Below are 20,201 nucleotides of genomic sequence, written 5' to 3'. Positions count from 1 at the left end.
GCGTCGGTAAATGCCAAATGACGCCTCGCTTGGTGTAAGCAAGTAAATATTAGACGAATGAACAGTGGAAAAAAAGTTGTGTGGAGTGACAAATGACGGTACACAATGTGGCGATCCGATGACAAGGTGTGGGTATGGCGAATGGCCGGTGAACGTCATCTACCAGCGTGTGTAATTAGGCTGCTTAGGTTTTTACGTTGGGAACGCCACGTAGTGCTCTGTATGAAAATCACTGACTGTGCCGTGTGCAGTCTGTGGCTGGTTGGACTCATTGTTGGAATATTCGCTTGTGTAGTGTTGGGCAGTTGGATGTGAACAGCGCGTAGCGTTGCGCAGTCGGAGGTGAGCCGCCAGCAGTGGTGGATGTGGGGGGGGGGGGGGGGGGGAGAGAGATACCAGAGTTTTGAGAGGACGATCTCGACGTGTGTCCGTAGGAAAAAGGAAATTCGTTTAATTGGATGTCGCAAAATTATATACGACCTTTGAACACTGTTAAGGTAAATACATTGTTTGTTCTCTATCAAATGGTTCAAATGGCTCTGAGCACTATGGAACTTAGCTTCTAAGGTCATCAGTCCCCTAGAACTTAGAACTACTTAAACCTAACTAACCTAAGGACATCACACACATCCATGCCCGAGGCAGGATTCGAATCAGCGACCGTAGCGGTCGCGCGGTTCCAGACTGTAGCGCCTAGAACTGCTCGGTCACCCCGGCCGGCTCTCTATCAAAATCTTTCATTTGCTAAGCATGCCTATCAGCATTTAGTGACTTCAGTAGTTAGAATCTTTTATTTAGCTAGCAGTATTGGCGCTCGCTGGATTGCAGTAGTTCGAGTAACGAAGATTTTTGTGAGGTAAGTGATTCATGAAAGGTATAGATTAGTGTTAGTTAGGGCCATTCTTTTGTAGGGATTATTGAAAGTTAGATTGCATTGCGCTAAAAATATCGTGTGTGTCAGTTTATTGGTGATTAGAATAAGTAAAGAGAAAACTGTTTGAGTCCGTTGAGTTTTGCTCAGCTGTTTTAAAATCAAATAACGTAGAAGTTATCTAGCACAACCATTCATAATTTTCCAAAGGGTACCTTACATATGGCGATCCTACACCAGTTCTTCGATTTAAGTTTCATTTCACTGCACACGTTCTGTTGGTCATAGTATATGCACAATATGTGAGAAGTTGTGACTGTTAGTGTTTGCACGTGTTAATAATTCAGCAAGGGACCGGTTAACAGCATTATTGGTTCTAAGGACTTCCAAAAACTTTGTGAGTGCAAAGTGGTGGTTTATGGACTTGCTATATTATCCGCAAGACACTTCGATGGTGATTGTGCAGCCGCACAGTCGTAACAGATGGCTGCTGGCCATCTCTACAAGTACTACCGTGGATGGATCTGCACCTTTCATAGCCCACCAATACCATTGTCTCTACAAGGACTGCAGTGGGTCTGCATTTTTGGTGACCCACCAATACCATAATCTCTACCAGGACTACAGTGGGTCTGATCTGTGATGACCTACCTACCAATATTCTTCAAAACTTCGACTGACTCTGCTATGGGTTTGGTTTGTTGTGACCCGTTACCTGTCTGCATGTCAAGAGTTAGCACTGTCTTTCCATTGGAAGGACAGTACTACTTCTTCAAGACTGCATGGAAATCCACTACTTCCGTGTGCATTTTCTTTTACTGCTCAGACTCTGAGAAAAAAAAACTGCAATTACTACTGTGATGAATGATCAGGACTGTCTTTAGAACAATTTTTGCTTTTGACCAACATTGTATCAATAAGTGTGTGCGTTTGATATCTTTCTTATTGAAATTATGAAATTTTTTTTTAAATCAGTAATTTTCCAACGGGGACATCACAAAAGATTCTCCGTTCGCCGCGATGAAGATACGGGCGCTGGGTCGAGATCGCGTGACGCCGCGGCTGGAGCGTGCAAAGTTGGTTCTACTGAGCTCACGAGTGGTTGACCAAGCACGACCGCACGCGACACCAGCTGAGGGGCCGGTGAAAGCCCTACTGTGCAGCCTACGGAACTCGCCGCTGCAAACGTGAGCCACTTTACATTCGACCAATTAACTCTGTAAAGCGGTACAGTAGAATCACGTTGATCCAGGCGTCATTAACCGAATCTTCGATTCAGTTGGATACTTTTGTTCGTTTGTGATACAATAACTGCATTCGGGAAGCAATCAGTAAACTTACATTCAGTCACGCGCCGTACATACACACTACTGGCCAATAAAATTGCTGCACGAAGAAGAAATGCAGATGATAAACGGGTATTCATTGCACAAAAATATTATACTAGATTACATTTTCACGCAATTTGGATGCATAGATCCTGAGAAATCAGTACGCAGAACCACCACCTCTGGCCGTAATAACGGCCTTAATACGTCTGGACATTGAATCAAACAGAGCTCGGATGGCGTGTACAGGTACAGCTGTCCATGCAGCTTCAACACGATACCACAGTTCATCAAGAGTAGTGACTGGCGTATTGTGATGAGCCAGTTGCTCTGCCGCCATTGACCAGACGTTTTCAATTGGTGAGAGATCTGGAGTATGTGCTGGCCAGGGCAGCAGTCGAACATTTTCTGTATCCAGAAAGGCCAGTACAGGACCTGCAACATGCGGTCGTGCATTATCCTGCTGAAATGCAGGGTTTCGCAGGGATCGAATGAAGGGTAGAGCCACGGGTCGTAACACATCTGAAATGTAACGTATACTGTTCAAAGTGCCGTCAAAGCCAACAAGAGGTGACCGAGACGTGTAACCAATGGCACCCCATACCATGACACCGGGTGATACGCCAGTATGGCGATGACGAATACACGCTTCCAATGTGCGTTCACCGCGATGTCGCCAAAGACGGATGCGACCATCATGATGCTGTAAACAGAACCTGGATTCATCCGAAAAAATTACGTTTTGCCATTCGTGCACTCAGCTTCGTCGTCGAGTACACCATCGCAGGCGCTCCTGTCTGTGACGCAATGTCAAGGATAACCGCAGCCACGGTCTCCGACCTGATAGTCCATGCTGCTACTAACGTCGTCGAACTGTTCGTGCAGATGGTTGTTGTCTTGCACACGTCCCCATCTGTTGACTCAGGGATCGAGACGTGGCTGCACGATCCGTTACAGCCATGTGGACGAGATGCCTGTCATCTCGACTGCTAATGATACGAGGCCGTTGGGATCCAGCACGGCATTCCGTATTACCCTCCTGAACCCACCGATTCCATATTCTGCTAATAGTCATTGGAACTCGACCAACGCGAGCAGCAATGTCGCGATACGATAAACTGCAATCGCGATAGGCTACAATCCGACCTTTATCAAAGTCGGAAACGTGATGGTACGCATTTCTCCTCCTTACACGAGGCGTCACAACAACGTTTCACCAGGCAACGCCGGTCAACTTCTGTTTGTGTATGAGAAATCGGTTGGAAACTTTCCTCATGTCAGCACTTTGTAGGTGTCGCCACCAGCGCCAACCTTGTGTGAATGCTCTGGAAAGCTAATCATTTGCGTATCACAGCATCTTCTTCCTGTCGGTTACATTTCGCGTCTGTAGCACATCATCTTCGTGGTGTATAAATTTTAATGGCCAGTAGTGTATCATGGCCTGGTGTCAATTAAGAGGGGGGGGGGGGGGGAGGAGGACGTCAAACGGACCGACCTGGAGCAGGAGAGGCAGCACAAGACATTTTAATTTGCATTTACAAATAAATTCATAAAACTTTATCAGCACGTCCAGGAGGGATTCAGAATTCACACTCGTAGCAGGGGACGTTCAAAAACATAACAAAATAATTTTTTTTACATGCGAAATTTCATAATTTTTTTCACTTACTATTGGCTGCACTTGTTGGTACAGGTTCTCTGTTCTTCGTAAGTAATCGAGATTCTTCGATGAATTTTGCACAGCATACAAACCGTACATAGAGGTGTATAATACTCTAGAATTTTCCAAATCTATTAAAAACTGTGGTAAAAATTGAGATAATTAACTATAAAATTTGAGTTTTTTCTAAACATGAAGTTTAAAATGTAACATCTCATTCATTTTTTTTCATGCAGTCGGGAAATTGAAGAAACCACTTCAGCGTGTTCTTCGCCACAAAAATGCAAACAGACTTCTCCTTCTCCATGGCAAGGCAAGGCCTCACACAAACCTGCACACCCGAGAGCAGCTCAGAAAACTTCGCTGGACTGTTCTTCCTCTCCCACTGTACAGCCCGGATGTCGCACCTTCCGTCTTCCAGCTATTTGGACCAGTGAAGGACTCACTCCGCGGGGAGCAATACTTGCATAATGGGGAGGTTACTGATGCTGCACCACGTTGGCTCCGAAGTCCACCATTACAGTGCATACAGGGCATGCAAGCCCTGCCAGTAAGGGGACGTAAGGTCGTTGCGTTGAACGGAGATTGTTGGAAAACAGGGTTTTGTAGCCAGAAGAGTGGGGAATGGTATGGTGTACTGGAATCCTGAATAAGCCCCATCTGCTTCAGAAAAAAAAAATTGTATTACTTGTCGAAAGCCGCGCAGGATTAGCCGAGCGGTCTAAGGCGCTGCAGTCATGGACTGTGCGGCTGGTCCCGGCGGAGGTTCGAGTCCTCCCTCGGGCATGGGTGTGTGTGTTTGTCCTTAGGATAATTTAGGTTAAGTAGTGTGTAAGATTAGGGACTGATGACCTTAGCAGTTAAGTCCCATAAGATTTCACACTCATTTAATAATAATTTTACTTGTCGAAAGCCGTCGTACTTAAATACATCGAGAATAACATCTTCCGCACTGGCTGTCAAAATACTTTTATTAAAAAGTCACTACCAGTTTCACATGCGTAGAAATGCATCCTTAGGTGCTACATTTTAGAAAATCATGGTGTGGCAAAATAATTGCTTACAGTAATGTCGCCGGCCGCAGTGGCCGTGCGGTTCTAGGCGCTACAGTCTGGAACCGAGCGACCGCTACGGTCGCAGGTTCGAATCCTGCCTCGGGCATGGATGTGTGTGATGTCCTTATATTAGTTAGGTTTAAGTAGTTCTAAGTTCTAGGGGACTGATGACCTCAGCTGTTCAGTCCCATAGTGCTCAGAGCCATTTGAACCATTTGAACAGTAATGTCCCATCGTCTAGATAAAACCGATAGCATGCTAAAAGCGGTCGTCTATGTTTGTTCGTCTGTAATAGTAAAAGCGGTTTTCTGTGTTTGTTCGTGTGTAATAATTTTCGTTCTTTAAGGTCCAATACTCGAAATGTATAATATAAAGGTCACAGTTTTCCAACCGGCGTTTCTAGCGCCACGTCTCGATGAATGTCACTCCCAAGATGGAGCGCCAGAGGGGGATTGCTGTGACATTTGTCGAAACGTCTCCCTGAAATACCGCCTGGAAACCAGAGATCTTCAAATCGCTGAGAAAGACGAGTAGATCACGCGAAATGTATTCACCATTGATTTGTTTGTCGACATATAAATCGATCTTAGGTAACAACGCTACGTAATTTGTATACTTCACTCTTGGCTGTGTGATATTGTAAGACGTATGCTTTGCCGGCGATGTGCGAGGCATGACAACTAACGATTAACTACTCTCTGGTCAGAGATTCTGTCATGCCTCGCCCATCGCCGGCAAAGCATACGTCTTACAATATCATTAAATAATGGAGGTGCAAAATTCACACAGTTATTCTTAAAACTACCGTTTATTGCTTTCAGACAGCTTTATACCGTTTTCAATATAAATACTAAAATGCGCTAGTTAGAGGACATTTTTGCCGTACATCTATAATCTTCACTGGAGGTGCGAGAACGTCAAAAAACACACGAGACAGTGGATTTCATTTGACAATACGGCACCCGCTGCGAGACGTGGTGGACCAGTTACTGTATGAGGGATACTTGACGGAATATTTTGGATTCCTGATATGTCTATCGTTTGTCACAACACAGGAACCTTCTAGTGGGTCAGACTGCTACGTATGTTCGCTCACAGCTATCTGCTTGCATCTTTAGCTAGACAATATGTTCACGGTATGTATCAGAATCGTTTGAGGAACTCTGTATCGACATAAGGGTGCTATTGTGTGGCCGCTCACATCAACTGAGCACTTCTGGTCGGTAGCTAGCAAGATGTGCATATCTTCGACCCAGCTCCGTAAACTGACAGCGACTTTTGAGCAGTTATGGATCAGGAGGACTCTCCAAAGCCTTTGATGTCTCTTGTAATCAGATGGATGTATATTACAAAGACGAAGAGGTTTGCACACCACAGATTAACGTGGAGAGGTCCATCCAAGGAATATAACTTTATTGAAAGAACCCCTTGGATATTTTCGGCTGAAGTGATACACAATGAGGTGACAAGAAACATACGGTAGCAATAAACACACATACGTATAACTGTAGTATCACGTACACAGGAAATCAACAGTGTCAAGAGTGTGGCGAGAACAGCAAATTTCAGGCATTACCTCTCACCACGGACAACGCAGTGGGCGACGGTCTTCACTTAACCACCGAGAGCAGCGGCGTTTACGTAGAGTTGTCAGTACTAACAGACAAGCAATACTGTGTGAAATAACAGAGGAAAACAATGTGGAATACCAACGGCCTTGCCGCAGTGGAAACACCGGTTCCCGTTAGATCACAGAAGTTAAGCGCTGTCGGGCTGGGCTAGCACTTGGATGAGTGCCGAGCGCTGAGAAGCTACTTGACTGAGTAGTAGCGGCTCCGGTCTCGGAAACTGACATGCGGCCGCGAGATCGGTGTGCTGACCACATGCCCCTCCATATACGCATCCGGTGACGCCTGTGGACTGAGGATGAGACGGCGGCCGGTCGGTACCGCTGGTTCCGCCATTGCCTGTGGACGGAGTTATCGTTTTTAACAACGTGGAACGTACGACTAAAGCATCCGTTAGGGCACTGCGGCAAAATGTATTAACGGGCTATGGCAGCAGACTGTCGACGCGACTGTCGTTCAGCACGACATCGCCTGCAGCGCCTCTCTTGAACTCGTGACTATATCCATTGGACCCTAGACGACTGGAAAACCATGGTCTGGTCAGATGAGTCCAGATTTCAGTTGCTGAGAGCTGATGGTAGGCTTCGAGTGCGGCGCAGAGCCAATTCTTCAACAAGGTACTGTGCAAGCTGCTGGTGGCTTCATAATGACGCAGACTGTGTTTACATGGAATGGGCGGAGTCCTCTAGTTCAAATAAACCGTTCATGAACTTAGAGATTGATTCAAATGGCTCTAAGCACTATGGGACTTAACACCTGAGGTCATCAGTCCCCTAAACTTAGAACTACTTAAACCTAACTACTGTAAGGACATCACACACATTCATGCCCGAGGCAGGATTCGAACCAGCGACCGCAGCAGTAGCGCGGTTCCAGACTGAAGTGCCAAGAACCGCTCGGCCACACCGGCCGACCATGAAACTAGAGACCATTTGCAGCTATGGACTTCATATTACCAAACAACGATAGAATTTTAGAGATCAATGCACCATACCACCGCGTCACTGGTTTTAAGAACATTCTGGAGGAGCTGTGGTAAAAATTTGCTGTTTTGAAGAGCGCGCCGCAGCGCGTAGTGTGAAGCAGTCGCCCTCCGTTTCTGGCGGTGGCGCCGCTGTGGCAATCGCAGCTTTGGTGTCTCCCTCTGGTGTGAAAGGGGAAAGGTAGCCTGTTCACGTACATTTAAGGGGCGCTATGAGCTCGCTACGGGGTGGTGAGTCTGGTCAGTTGGTCAGCCGGGTCAGTGTGGGGCAGTCAGTGTGTGTCTGTTGTCCGGAGTGCTGGTACTTGTTAAGCCGCCAGTCTGCTCGAGTTTGTTCAGGCAATGGTCATTGGTTATCGGATCGATCGGTTGGTTGGTCGCGCACTGGGACACAAGATGACTTGTCCGTCTTGAGCGTCGGCGCATGTGAGGTCGCTACGCCAGTCCAGTGGGCCGCACCGTATAGCGAGAGGTAGTGGCTTCGCGGTCGACACGAGTGCAAAAGGAGTCAGACCACGACATCGGTCTAGCCGGTGCGAGCTGCGACGCCGTGAGACGGGAGATCGGCGCGCCTTCCTGCGTCCGTTGAAGCGGCTGGCAGCGGACGGTTCGGGAGAGCGTTTTGGGGGTGCTGCGCAGGTCTTCGCCAGACATCGCAGTTTATTAGAGGTTAAGTGATTCGTGATACGTTGTTTCATTTACTTGTTAAATTCTACTTGTTTTCTTGGTCAGTCTCTCGTCCCCAGCTTTCTCGTCTGTCTGTCGTCCGCATTTGTTAGGCAGTTAGTGTCTGTCTGTCTGTCTGTCTGTCTGCCGTACGTTAATAGTTGCCTCTGTCATATTTGTCGGATTCGGTGTTAACGAATTTATTGCTTGAAGTGTAACGGCCGAATTCCTGAAATACGTTTTTATCTTTCCTATCATCTTGAGAGGCGGCATAGGTGTAATGTAGAGCATGTTTGGCCAACCTCGTATATTTAAGACTGCTTTTCACGGGTTTTTATTTAAATGGTCATTTTAGTATATTAAGTTGCCACCCTTCCACCGTAAGGGTTTTTTTTTAAAAAATCAAGTTGCACCTTCGGTGGCAAGTTAATTTTTTTAATTTTAGTGTTTTGTGCCATTTCCATCCCTCCTACCAGGTGCATAGTTTATGTGCTTGTGTGAGTTGTTAAAATTTTTAGTTTAAAGTAATGTGGTGTGTTGCAGATTTGCACCAGTGTAGTCTTTCAGAGGTTGTTGTGAGTGGTCGTGACTACGGCCGTGTCAAAAGGGAGCGGCAAGGTTCTCAGCCTGAATGCTCATACTGTCAATATTTGTCTTTCTGCCTCTGAATAAATTGTGACTTGATATTTAAAGGGTGCTTCCTGATTATAATTTTAAATCTGTTTAAGAAAAGGGATTTTGGAATAAAATTTCCATTTGTTGAAAGAAATTTTGTTTTCATCGGTTACCCACTGGGAACTACTTCCACGCTCATATACTGTGGCTAAATGTGTTAATGTTCTTCATGAATCGCTAGTAAATAAATTCTAAAGAAAAAGTTTAGAAAGTAAATTCACGGTTCACTGGACAATTAGAGCGAATCATGTAGCCACCCAGATCGCAAGAGGTGAACATTGATGATACATAATCGAGAGGTCAGTTCCTTCATAAAATCCTGCGCCGGCAACATTTCCACAATGGTGGACAACTATACAATCAGCATGGCTCAATATTTCTGCAGGAGCTTCCGACAACTGGGTAAAGCTTGTAGACTGGCACTTTCACTGGATAAGGTACCTTCTTCTCCACCTCTAGTGGTACTTTCTTCTCTATCTCCACTGGGTACGGTTGTTTGACTTCGACCGGATACGGCTTCGGCACCTCGACAGGGTACGGTTTGTCGACGGGGACCTTCACCGGGTACGGCACGTGCTTGTGGACTATATAGGGCACCGGTTTCTTAACTTCGACTGGGTACGGCTTAGGTACTTCCACAGTGTACGGCTTCTCGACGAAAACCTTGACGTGGACTGGGTACGGCTTGTCAACTGGTACGTGGATCGGGACTTTGACTGGGACCTTGTAGGGCTTTGGTACTGGAACTTTGATCTCCACTGGGTACGGGTGTGGTACGTGCACCTTCTTTTCCACATATACCGGATATGGCTTTTCCTGATAAGAGGACTGGTTCAAATGGTTCAAATGGCTCTGAGCACTATGGGACTTAACATCTGAGGTCAATAGTCCCCTAGAACTTAGAACTACTTAAACACCACTAATCTAAGGACATCACACGCATCCATGCCCGAGGCAGGATTCGAACCTGCGACCGTGGCAGTCGCGCGGTTCCGGACTGAAGCGCCTAGGACCGCTCGGCCACCGTGGCCGGCTCCATCTCAAAACGTGTTGCACAGTGACAAGCATTCACTTGTCATATATGGCAGTAGGATATTATCCCACGTAATTTCTTCACTCCTCGTGAACTCCAAACAGACTGGCTAGAAATTGAAAGTAGCAGTTTATGTCTCACCCGTCGCAGCTTTAAAAGAGTGACCATTTTGCTATCTAAATCTACGTGTGGAAGGATATCGGTTGAGAATGAAACACAGGATTAAAACAGCTAAAGTAACAATTCTTTATTATACGGCAGTCTTATTATGAAACAGGCCTCTCCAAGCAGCAGTCGTGGCCGCCGCAGCCGCAGCCGCAGCCGCCTCCACCGCCGCCGCCGCCGCCCCCGCCGCGTCTGTCCAGGCGATGATGGATTAGACTCCGGGGCTGTGTCCTCCGCGTCCTCGAGCGTACAGTGGCTGGGAGGCGCAGCTGCCGGGGTGCGCGGCTGGCCAGGGGATGGAGCCCTGGGGGGCACATCTCTATAGGGCCGTAGTGTCTCCCGCGTGAAAGTACCGTACCCAGTAAAGGAAGTCATACCAACAGCATCACTGGCTTTTTGAGCCGACACGTAGGTAAGTTACGACTCTCGTATGAAAAGCCTGCCAGCAGAGTTCCACAAGCATCAATGTGTGGACCTAAATAACTGCTCCACTCAAGTACACGAGGAAGTCTGTATAGCTCACATGCTTATTTAAATCTATTGACTGTAGACTGTTTAGTGTTGAATGCAATCCTTCTTAAAGCGAATATATACCAAGATTCAAGAACTACTCTTAGAGCTGATACGCAGCCCAGTATTACGATGTCCGTACGAAAAACACTGAATATAAGTAGGTAAGTTACGACTCTCGTATGAAAAACCTGGCAGCGGAGCTCCACAAGCGTCAATGTGTGGACCTAAATAACTGCACCACTCAAGAACACGAGGAAGTGTGTATAGCTCACATCCTTGCTTAAATCTATTGACTGTAGACTGTTTAGTGTTGAATGCAATCCTTCTTAATACGAATATATACCAAGAGAAAGAACTACTCTTAGAGCTGATACGCAACCCAGTATGTCCATATGAAAAACACTGAATGTGCTACCACAAGGATCAGTTTGTGGACCCATATAATTGTTCCTTTCAATAATACATGAAACCTTTCCAGACAGCTCGCTTATCAGGTAGAGACCACTATTTCTAAGTCATTTAGTATTGGGATTATGAGCTCACTGTTAAAAACTCTGGCCAGTTACACGAGTTACTGTGGAATACTATTTCTCCAGGATCAATATGCTGGTATCTTACAACTACATTCAAGCTTTGTTCAATGTACATTAATGTGAGTGATGGGATTTGTTGGACAGTAAAATGGTTTGCCCTCAACAAGGCGGATATTTAACATGTCCTGTACAGAACGAGATAGTGGTTCCATTTTGAGCCTTGTCCATTTCCTACAAAACTTGCTTCCATTGTCTCTCTCCTGGGAAGCGGAGCTGAGTTGTGTGTACGTGGGAACACTGTTTTTAACCCCTCCCTCGGAAAAGAAAATTAAGTAACCATCTAAGATAGTCCTAATAAATGCTCAATGCACATGTTGAAGCATCAGTCTCGTCGAATGCTGTCTTTTGCCAATTCGGATCTTATCACCGCCCACCTATTCTATGCTTACAATCAACCAGTAAAATATTTTGTTGGCTGTGAATTTGGTTCCTTTGCATGTTGAATAAGTAGCTTCTCTGGTGCATGGTATCCTGTACTAACTATGTGCATCACCAAATGAGGATATGATTAACTACGAAAGAAAACAATACTAGAGCTGTAGATCATGTAATTACCTGATTGAGTAACAGATTCTGTCTCCAATCCCAACAGGTTGCACGAGTCTAACTGACCACCTATTAATCCTCCGGCTGAAATGTTAGTGAACAGCATTATTGGAGGAGAATACGATTAAAGAACAATCATTTATCGCTTGTTCAATCCGCAACCACAACAAAAATTCCTGCCAGTACCCAGGACCTAGGTCTATTGCTGAACTTCCCAAACGGCATTCATTAATATATTTATATTTACACTAACTCATGTAACTGAAGAAAACCAAGTGCGAGTTTAGACTTAACCTCAGATGTATACTGAATGTTAGATTAGCACCAGCTCAGATATGCTTCACCCTCTACTCTTCTAATTCCAAAGCTCTGGAATAATTAACACATTTTGTAACGAGTAATACCTGACAAGTTCTTGGCATATCATTCCCAGAATGCTTGCAGTGAGGCTAATGGATTTTCGCTCAGTACCCTGCATCATGGTGTTCATATCCACCGTGGTGTTCTTCATGATGGTGGTCTTCATGATGGTAGTCTTCATGATGTTCGTGCACTGGGTAAGGCACATGTTTAACGACCTCATATGGCACAGGCTTGGGAACAGGAACTTTAACTGGGACAGGTACAGGCTTCTCTACATGATAAGGTACAGGTTTTTTCACCTCTACTGGATATGGTTTTGGCACCTCGACTGGGTAAGGCTTGTCGACTGGCACTTTCACTGGATAAGGTACTTTCTTCTCCACCTCTAGTGGTACTTTCTTCTCTATCTCCACTGGGTACGGTTGTTTGACTTCGACCGGATACGGCTTCGGCACCTCGACAGGGTACGGTTTGTCGACGGGGACCTTCACCGGGTACGGCACGTGCTTGTGGACTATATAGGGCACCGGTTTCTTAACTTCGACTGGGTATGGCTTAGGTACTTCCACAGTGTACGGCTTCTCGACGAAAACCTTGACGTGGACTGGGTACGGCTTGTCAACTGGTACGTGGATCGGGACTTTGACTGGGACCTTGTAGGGCTTTGGTACTGGAACCTTGACCTCCACTGGGTACGGGTGTGGTATGTGTACCTTCTTTTCCACATATACCGGATACGGCTTTTCCACGTGTACGGGGTAAGGTTTGGGTACAGGCACCTTCACTTCCACAGGGTAGTGGACCAGCTTCTCCACAGGAACTTTGTATGGGACCGGCCTTTCGACGGGAACTTTGACTGGGACGTGTATCTCCTTGGTGACGGGGTACGGCACCGGCTTGGGCACGTGTACTGGGTAGGGCTTGTCGACAGGTACCTTAACAGGGTAGGGGACTTTCTTCTCAACAGTGTAGGGCACGTGCTTGGGCACTGGGACGTGGACTGGGTACGGCTGAGGTACCGGCACCGGTATCTTCTTCGTCAGCGTCGTCGAGGGCACGTCTTTCACTGACACGTGCTCGTGGTGACCTGTGGGACGTGCGAAAGGAACAGTGAATAACAGCATCGATTTCCACACAGGCCAGTAACTGTATTGGTTAGATGTAGAATCGTTCAAGCTTGTGGCATGCGGAAGAGCCTTGTGCGTGTGCAGTAAAGATTAATGAGCAGTTTACACGAACAGACGGCAACGGCCTTGCCGCAGCGGATACAGCGGTTCCCGTGAGATCACCGAAGTTAAGCGCTGTCGGGCGTGGTCGGCACTTGGATGGGTGACCATCCAGGCCGCCATGCGCTGTTGCCATTTTTTCGGGGTGCACTCAGCCTCGTGATGCCAATTGAGGAGCTACTCGACCGATTAGTAGCGGCTTCGGTCAAGAATACCATCATAACGTCTGGGAGAGCGGTGTGCTGACCCCATGCCCCTCCTATCCGCATCCTCCTCTGAGGATGACACGGCGGTCGGATGGTGCCGGTAGGCCACTCGTGGCCTCAAGACGGAGTGCTTTTACACGAACAGAGGGTTGGACAATTTTTGTTGTTTACAGATCCTTAGGACCTTCTATTTGAGTGTTAGTACGCACAAATTAGTTACTGAGCTACTTTCTTTCAGGAACCACGTCCAACAGCTTTCCCCGCGCAAATGACGTGACATGTGGAAAGTACTTCAACCATGAAAAATTAGGACATCTAAATGAAGAATTTTCTAAGAAATTCGAGGCAATACGATGTGGTTGGGAAGGGAGTGAGGCCGGCCGGAGTGGCCGAGCGGTTAAAGGCGCTACAGTCTGGAACCGCACGACCGCTACGGTCGCAGGTTCGAATCCTGCCTCGGGCATCGATGTGTGTGATGTCCTTAGGTTAGTTAGGTTTAAGTAGTTCTAAGTTCTGGGGGACTTATAACCACAGCAGTTTAGTGCTCAGAGCCATTTGAACCATTTTTGAAGGGAGTGAGACAGGGTTGTAGCCTCTCCCCGATGTTATTCAATCTGTACATTGAGCAAGCAGTGAAGGAAACGAAAGAAAAATTCGGAGTAGGTATTAAAATCCATGGAAAAGAAATAAAAACTTTGAGGTTCGCCGATGACATTGTAATTCTGTCAGAGACAGCAAAGGACCTGGAAGAGCAGTTGAATGGAATGAATAGTGTCTTGAAAGGAGGATATAAGATGAACATCAACAAAAGCAAAACGAGGATGATGGAATGTAGACGAATTAAGTCGGGTGGTGTTGAGGGAATTAGATTAGGAAATGAGACGCTTAAAGTAGTAAATGAGTATTGCTATTTGGGGAGCAAACTAACTGATGATGGTCGAAGTAGAGAGGATATAAAATTTAGACTGGCAATGGCAAGGAAAGCGTTTCTGGGAGATGAAGAAGCTTGCACAGGATAGAGTAGCATGGAGAGCTGCATCAAACCAGTCTCAGGACTGAAGACCACAACAACAACATACCCTCCACTGCTATTGCTCCCACCTGCAGTCTGCGAGTGGTTATCGCACATTGACGTTGGATATAGGCCGTGGTGTGATTGGACCGTGTATTTCTTCTGCTGCATCCTTCCAGGACTACTAGTCCCGCAAGATATCTAGAAGAACTACTGTGATGTTTGGAAGGTCGGAGACGAGGTAATGGCGGAAGTTAAGCTGAGAGGGCGTGAGTCGTGCTTGGGTAGCCGATTCGATAGAGCATTTGCCTGCGAAAGCAAAGGTCCCAGGTTTCAGACCAAATCAGAGCAGATAGAACTGCAGAATGATTTTTCATTCTTGGAGACTTCCTCACAAAAAAGGGCTCTGAGCACTATGGGACTTAACATCTGAGGTCATCAGTCCCCTAGAACTTAGAACTATTTAAACCTAAGGACACCACAGACATGCATGCTCGAGGCAGGATTCGAACCTGCTACCGTATCGGTCGCGCGGTTCCAGAATGAAGCGCCTAGAATCGCTCGTTCACACCGGCCGGCACTTCCTAACACTTCAGAGAAATAAAAGTTTACAGGTTATGCGCGACGTGCGTGCAGATAAAGCAGGAGACAACTGCTCTGAATTGGGGTGCAAGAAGTTTGCAAACCTGCTCCCATCCAGTCAAGGAGAAACAAGAAGAGATAGGAACAGCTCCTATGCAACAGTTCGAGAAACCCACAGGTATACACACCTTTGTCACCATATCCATAACCGCCACCATATCCACCGCCTCCGAATCCTCCACCGCCTCCGAAGCCTCCATCGCCTCCGAATCCTCCGTCGCCACCGTAGCCACTGCCGCCTCCGAAGCCACTACCGCCTCCGAAGCTACTGCCGCCTCCAAAGGCCGTCTCGTCCCCGAAGCTTGTGTGGCCGCCGAAGGATCCGTCGCCCCCGAAGTCGGCACCGCCCCCGAAGTGGTGTCCGCCGCCGTAGTCTCCGCCGCCCCCGAATCCCCCGCCGCCCCCGAAGCCGCCGTGCAGCTCCCGCTTGTCCTGCCGGCGCTCGCCTTCGCCTCGGCCCTCTTCTTCGGTAGCCTTCTGCTCCTCCCGCTTCTTCTCTTGACTGTTGGTGGCTGCCGCCTCCTGGTCCTCCGCCTCCACCACCGCCCCCGCTTTCTTCTCCGTGCTGCGTGCTGCGGAGGCGGCGGCGAGAACGCCGATCGCCAGCAGGAATATTCCGAGTCGCTGACCGCGTAAAGTGCACACATTATACACGAGCGCTCCATACTGAAGTGAACAAGCAACTCCGAGAGCACCACAAATTCCGGAGAGCGTAACATCACTGCGTTTCTGTGCCGAGATCGGAATTTTTTGTTGACGCTTAGAATAAACATAGACACCAGCACAGTTAATTTAGCCATTCTAATATTTTATCCACCTTCACCAACTATAGTTGTATAAACTGAAGCCCCAAAGAAACACGTATCTGGTGCAGTTGTTAGATCGGTTACTACTGCTACAATGGCAGGTTATCAATATTTAAGTGAGTTTGAACGTGGTATTATAGTCGGCGCACCAGCGATGGGACACAACATCACAGATGCAGCGATGAAGTGGGGATTTTCCCGTACGACCATTTCACGAGTGTACCGTGAATATCAGGAATCCGGTAAAACATCAAATCTCCGATATTGCTGCTACCGGAAAAAGATCCTGCAAGGACAGGACCAACGACGACTGAAGTGAATCGTTCAATGTGACAGCAGTGCAAAATCTTCCGCGAATTGATGCAGATTTCAATGCTGCGCCACCAAAAAGTGTGAGTGTGCGAACCATTCAACGAAACATCACCGATATGGACTTTCGGAGCCGAACACCCACGCGTGTATCCTTGATGACAGCACGACACAAAGCTTTACGCCTCGCCTGGGCCCGTCAGCACCGACATTGGACTCTTGATGACTGGAAACATGTTGCCTGGTCGGACGAGTCTCGTTTAAAATTGTATCGGGCGGATGGACGTGTACGGGTATGGAGACAACCTCACGAATCCATGGACCCTGCATGTCAATAGGGGACTGTTCAAGCTGTTGGATGCTCTGTAATGGTGTTGGCCGTGTGCAGTTGTAGTGATATGGAACCCCTGATATGTCTAGATACGACTCTGACAGGTGACACGTACGTAAGCATCCTGTCTGATCACCTGCATCCGTTCGTGTCCATTGTGCATTCAGACGGACTTGGGGAATTCCAGCAGGACAGTGCGACACCCCACACGTCCAGAAATGCTACAGAGTGGTTTCAGGAACACTCTTCTGAGTTTAAACACTTCCGTTAGCCACCAAACTCCTCAGACATGAACATTATTAAGGATATCTGGGATGCCTTGCAGTGTGCTGTTCAGGAGAGATCTTCAACCCCCTCGTAATATCACTGATTTATGGAGAGCTCTGCAGGATTCATGGTACTAAAATGTAAACTTTCACGGCCGGAAATATCATGTCCATTATAATTATCCGGGCTGTTATGCCGTGGTCGGTTGATGAATGTCTCCCAACGTTTCGTCTCCAACTGCGGGAGACATCTTCAAGGGGGTCCGTAGCTTGATGGAAGGTCCAACACACACACTGGCTCGCTACTGACTGCCGCTAAATTCCGTGCTAAATTCCGGACAGAGCTAGAAATATTTGTGAACCTGAGTTGCTCGACGCTGAGATGGAACATCTCCACAATGCACTAACGAAGAACGGATATTCGTCCGCCGAAATAAAACGTGCGTTAAGGCAGCCACGCAGAAATCATACTGACGTAGAGGCTACTGCAAAATCTAAGGTTTTCCTGCCGTTTGTTAAAAATGTAACGGAAAGAATAGGGAGGATCTTGACGAAGTGGAATATTACCGTAATTTACAAGCCCACCAGGAAGATACAGGAATACCTTAGGCCTGCCAAGGACGGTCGCAAACCATTGGAAAAATCTGGAGTGTATGGGATCCCATGCAGCTGTGGTGATGTTTATGTGGGTACCACCAAAAGAACTGTTTCTAAACGTTTGGAAGAGCACAAGGGAAATTGTAGAAGAGGAGAAACGGAACGATCAGCTGTTGCGGAGCATGCTTTCCAGCCAGGGAACCACAATATTCGTTTCGAGGAGACGCAAGTACTAGCGGCCATGAGCGGATACTACGAAAGGCTCTACAGGGAGGCAATCGAAAGGAGGAGGGCGTCAAATTAAACGGTATATGTACCACTCGTCCACTACTGGGTGATGGCAACGGCGATCGACGGCGACGGACAGCGGCCAATTGCACTGACGTTTTCAAAACACGTGACGTCACGCCGCGGCGTGGGAGCGCGCGGACATGGAATTTAGCGGCAGTCAGTAGCGAGCCAGTGGGTGTGTTGGACCTTCCATCGAGCTACGGACCCCCTTGAAGATGTCTCTCGCAGTCGGAGACGAAACGTTGGGAATCGACACAGAATTTATCAACCGACCACGGCATAACAGCCCGGATAATTATAATGGACAGGATTCATGGTGTCATTTCCCTTCAGCACTACTTTAGTCGAGTCCATGCCACGCCGTGTTGCAGCACTTCTGGGTGCTAGCGGGGGCCCTACGCGACCTTAGGCAGGTTGTAAGTAGGCTGTTTAGGTTTTTATGTTGGTAACGCCATGTAGCGCTCTATATGAAAATCAGTGGCTGTGCTGTGTGCAGTCTGTGGCTGGTTGGCATTGTTGTAATATTCGCTATTGTAGTGTTCGGCAGTTGGATGTGAACAGCGCGTATCGTTGCGCAGTTGGAGGTGAACCGCCGGCAGTGGTGGATGTGGGGAGAGAGATGGCGGAGTTTTGAGAGCGGATGATCTGGACGTGTGTCCATCAGAGACAGTACATTTGTAAGACTGGGTGTCATGAACTGATATATATATATATATATATATTATGACTTTTGAACACTATTAAGGTAAATACATTGTTTCTTCTCTATCAAAATCTGCCATTTGCTAACTATGCCTATCAGTAGTTAGTGCCTTCAGTAGTTAGAATTCTTTATTTAGCTGGCAGTATTGGCGCACGCTGTATTGCAGTAGTTTGAGCAACGAAGATTTTTGTCAGGTGAGTGAGTCATGAAAGGTATAGGTTATTGTTAGTCAGGGCCATTCTTTTGTAGGGATTATTGAAAGTCAGATTGCGTTGCGCTAAAAATATTGTGTGTCAGTTTGAGCACAGTCATTTACAATTTTTCTAAGAGGACGTTTCAAAACAAGTGTCTGGCGCAGTTGTTAAATCGGTTACTGCTGCTACAACGGCATGTTAGCAATCTTTAAGTCATCTTGAACGTGGTATTATAGTCGGCGCACCGCGATGGGACACACCATGTCAGGTGTAGCGATGAAGTGGGGATTTTCCCGTACGACCATTTCACGAGTGTACCGTGAATATCAGGATTCCGGTAAAACATCAAACCTCCGACATTGGTGCTGCCGGAAAAAGATCCTGCAAGAACGGGACCAACGACGACCGACGAGAATCGTTCAATGTGACAGCAGTGCAAATCTTCCGCAAATTTCTGCAGATTTCAATGCTGCGCCACCAACAAGTGTCAGTGTGCAAACCATTCAACGAAACATCACCGATATGGACTTTCGGAGCCGAACGCCCACTCGACACAAAACTTTACGCCTCGCCTGGGCCCGTCAACACCGACATTGGACTGTTGATGACTCGAAACGTGTTGCTGGGCGGACGAGTCTCGTTTCAAATTGTATCGAGGGGATGGACGTGTACGGGTATGGGGACAACCTCATGAATCCATGGACCCTGCATCCCAGCAGGGGTTTGTTCTGGCTGGTGGAGGCTATGTAATGGTGTGGGACGTGTGCAGTTGTAGTGATATGGAACCCCTGATATGTCTAGATACGACTCTGACAGGTGACACGTACGTAAGCCTCCTGTCTGATCACCTGCGTCCATTCATATCCACTGTGCATTCCGACGGACTTGGGCAATTCCAGCAGGACAATGCGACATCCCACACGTCCAAAATTGCTACAGAGTGGTTTCAGGAATACTCTTCTGAGTTCAAGTACTTCCGTTAGCCACCAAACTCCCCAGACATGAACATTATTAAGGATATCTGGGATGCCTTGCAGAAGAAATCTCCACCCCTCGTACTCTTACGGATTAATGGACAGCCCTGCAGAATTCATGGTGTCAGTTCCCTTCAGCACTACTTTAGACATTAATCGAGTCTATGCCACGTCGTGTTGCGGCACTTCTGCGTGCTCTCGGGGCCCTACAGTATATTAGGCAGATGTGCCAGTTGCCCTGGCTCTTCAGTGTATATGGAAATAATCAGTACCTAGTTGCATAAATGAAATTTACTTTGTTAACCTGTTTCAGGCACTTAGTGAAACCTATTAAGAAATCAAATTTCTTTTAGGCAGTTGGCTGCTCATTATTTGGATACATTTATCCATTACTTAAAAATACAAGTTTGACTATAAAATAACGGGACTGTTACTGTAAAACACTTTACTTCAAAAACACACGTATCCAGCCATGTCATCCTCAATACACGAGTACTGCCCTCCTATATCCCTATAACGCTCCGTACGAATTTTCTATTCATGGGAACAGTGGTGAAACTCTTCCT

The 20,201-nt window shown here is 47.2% G+C and overlaps 1 protein-coding gene and 1 pseudogene across 1 annotated transcript in view; one reads left to right on the top strand and one right to left on the bottom strand.

The window, feature by feature from the left end:
* LOC124718711 (repetitive proline-rich cell wall protein 2-like) overlaps positions 1 to 20,201 on the bottom strand; it is a 43,828-nt gene that overhangs the window by 10,949 nt on the left and 12,678 nt on the right. Inside the window, exons 2-5 of the mRNA XM_047244331.1 lie at positions 15,293 to 15,788; positions 12,672 to 13,165; positions 12,408 to 12,611; positions 9,265 to 9,648 (exon numbers count right to left, since the gene is read on the bottom strand). Coding sequence (XP_047100287.1) covers positions 9,265 to 9,648; positions 12,408 to 12,611; positions 12,672 to 13,165; positions 15,293 to 15,788 — 1,578 coding nt within the window. The remainder of the gene's footprint in view (positions 1 to 9,264; positions 9,649 to 12,407; positions 12,612 to 12,671; positions 13,166 to 15,292; positions 15,789 to 20,201) is intronic.
* Positions 13,322 to 13,439, top strand: LOC124719146 (annotated as a pseudogene).

This window comes from Schistocerca piceifrons, chromosome 10, assembly GCF_021461385.2.
Source record: "Schistocerca piceifrons isolate TAMUIC-IGC-003096 chromosome 10, iqSchPice1.1, whole genome shotgun sequence".
Lineage (NCBI taxonomy): Eukaryota > Metazoa > Arthropoda > Insecta > Orthoptera > Acrididae > Schistocerca > Schistocerca piceifrons.
The sequence above is the reverse complement of the archived record's forward strand: the minus strand, read 5'-3'. Positions and strand labels throughout refer to the sequence as shown.